Below are 2500 nucleotides of genomic sequence, written 5' to 3' on the forward strand. Positions count from 1 at the left end.
CAACCGTTTGCTGGACAGGTGCTGTAAAAATAATATTCCTTTTTTTATCCCTTCTTTAAACCTCTTAAAATGCCATTCAAATTCACTTGTACCCCCACCTAAAGAAACGATTCCCGCTGAATAACTTGTCTTTTGGAAAGAACATCTGATATACATCGATCTAAACGTAGTTGAGGTGAATGCACGCAAACTTTCAGTTTAAAAACCTTCTTGTCCCATGTTTCAAATTTATGTATCTTAAGAACTTGACGAACGATATCAGGCGACATTATCTTAGACCGATGAAAGTAATTTTAATTTTAAAGCAGTATTTAAAAAGAAATAAGTGCAAGCCAAAGGAGATGTTCGCGCTCAAATTTGGTTAATTCAGGAACTTCAAGAATAGACTGTGTGCTTTCTAAAATCGTATAAGCGAAAACTTACAAATAAAACTAAAGAGCAATGCAATTGGTACAAATTTTGGTTGTTCCTATAAAGATTTGCGGCATTAAAAAAGGTATAAATTGTACTTTCTTCTTTCCAGGGATCAAGGATCTTCACTGGCGTTAAAGGGATATAGTTGGCCAAGAAAAAAAAAAGAATTATTATACGGAAACACAAACGTGCCACGAGTATAATTCAACATCAAATTCCAGTGCTAATGCAGTTAGGGAGTGGTACTTGGTTCTGAGAGGCCTGGTGGGTGTCATCATTTTGGCGGGAAACGGTGTGGTTATTTACCTTATAGTCAGGTGTCATGTGCTTCATACAAATTCTAACTGGTTCATTCTTTCCCTTTCAATAGCTGATTTTCTTGTTGGTCTAATTCTAATTCCGATTTACACGTCTTGTGCGCTTTGGATTTCATGTAATAAACCGGTCTTAAACATGAGCTTCGATCTGTTATTATACGTTTCTTTAGTAAACATGTGTGCAATGACAGGTGACCGGTACCTCTTCATTGTGAAGCCGCTGACATACTTCCAAACCATGACGGAAACTCGCGTGTTTGTACTGGTTGCTGCCGCCTGGCTGATACCTTTACTTTTTTCGCTGATTCCTTTGGCATGGATTTTCTCCGAATCGTTGGAAAACAAAGAGAGGGCCTTATCAATTTATGGAACTTTTCAAATAATAGGCTTCAATATTGTCCCATGTGCAATGATGTTAATAATTTACGGCCATATTCTTCTCATTTCTCGCAAACACTCCCGACAGATGCTCGCTATGACGGTGGAACAACGCACAGGGAACCCAAAGACGTTGAATCTGCAGCAAAGAAATCATGAATCACCTGCTACGAGAGTCTTTGGTCTGGTTGTGATATTTTTCATGTTCTGTTGGATCCTTTCAGGCTATAGACATCTTTGTCGTTATTTTAAATTGCGTTGTTGCATTTCCCCCGGAACAGTCATCGCATCACGTCTTCTCGTGCTTCTGAATTCGGCCATAAATCCATTGATTTATGCGTTTCTAAAGAAGGATATCAAGAGAGAAATAACAAAGAGAATGTGCAAAGAAAGAAGATGCAACAATGACATTATTCTTCCCTTAGTAAAAATTAAGAGAAACGCAACGGATAATATAGTTACGTAAAGGTACACCTTATTTAACCTTATTTAACGTTCCTTTACTCTCTAGAGGGTATTCTCCCAGGAAGCCGACGGTGCGCTCATTTTACCCTCCTCTTTTCCATTAGTGCTCCGTTTTAAGGGTATTTAAAGCTACTTAAGCTACACTGAAAGGAAAGAAGCCGAAACAAGGATGAGAGATCCGGGGATCGAACTCGGGACCTTATGCACAAAGGCCGCCCACTAACCGACTGTGCCTTCCTTGCTCCTTAATGATCATGAAGCTTTTTCTCCTTAGTTACTTAAAATTGTAGGGAAGTGTGAGTAGTGGGCAAAGCAGCTAAGGCTTTCGCGTTGGCCACTACCATACATACATCCTTTTGTTAACGCAGGTCAAGTTATGGCAGCAAAAAGCTGATGTGGACCAGCAATAAACATAAATCTAACTAATTAAAATACATTCGAGTTAAAACTAAAGTCCTCAATATATAACCTAAAACTACTAAAAATATTTAAAATTAGTCGAATCTTTGTTAGAAACAAAGGCAGAATCATTAACAGATATGTTCCCCACAGTAATAACAGAGAGAGAACGAAGTTTACACTGAAATTTATGATAATCCTCAATATTTTTAACCCACAGATAGCCGAGGAAAATTCACTGCAATAAGTTGAAATAGGAAAAAAACGAAAAAGGGAACTCTGAAAATACTATAGGTTTAACAACTCTCAACATTGTTAGGTGTTACATATTGCGTCCCGTTTGCACACCCTGTTGCATGGCAGACCGGTTGTTGCACGAAGTTTGAAACTGGTCAAACTTTTGAACCAACAACTCCCAACATTTTCTTTTGTTCCGTGATCACCGAGGCGTAGTGTAAGAATGCTGGATCCGTTTGCACAGCACTCCCAACATTGTTGAGGCCACACACGCGCATTACATATGGTCT

General features: G+C 38.7%; 2 protein-coding genes across 2 annotated transcripts in view; one reads left to right on the forward strand and one right to left on the reverse strand.

Moving 5' to 3' along the window:
• LOC138042881 (octopamine receptor beta-2R-like) overlaps window positions 1-1575 on the forward strand; it is a 2586-nt gene extending 1011 nt beyond the window's left edge. Inside the window, exon 2 of the mRNA XM_068888931.1 lies at window positions 552-1575. Within this exon, the coding sequence (XP_068745032.1) occupies window positions 552-1575 (1024 nt within the window). The remainder of the gene's footprint in view (window positions 1-551) is intronic.
• LOC138040737 (zinc finger protein 709-like) overlaps window positions 1-2500 on the reverse strand; it is a 79173-nt gene that overhangs the window by 63714 nt on the left and 12959 nt on the right. The gene's annotated exons all lie outside the window — the stretch shown is intronic.

The sequence above is a fragment of the Montipora capricornis genome, chromosome 3 (genome assembly GCF_036669925.1).
Source record: "Montipora capricornis isolate CH-2021 chromosome 3, ASM3666992v2, whole genome shotgun sequence".
In the NCBI taxonomy this organism is placed as follows: domain Eukaryota; kingdom Metazoa; phylum Cnidaria; class Anthozoa; order Scleractinia; family Acroporidae; genus Montipora; species Montipora capricornis.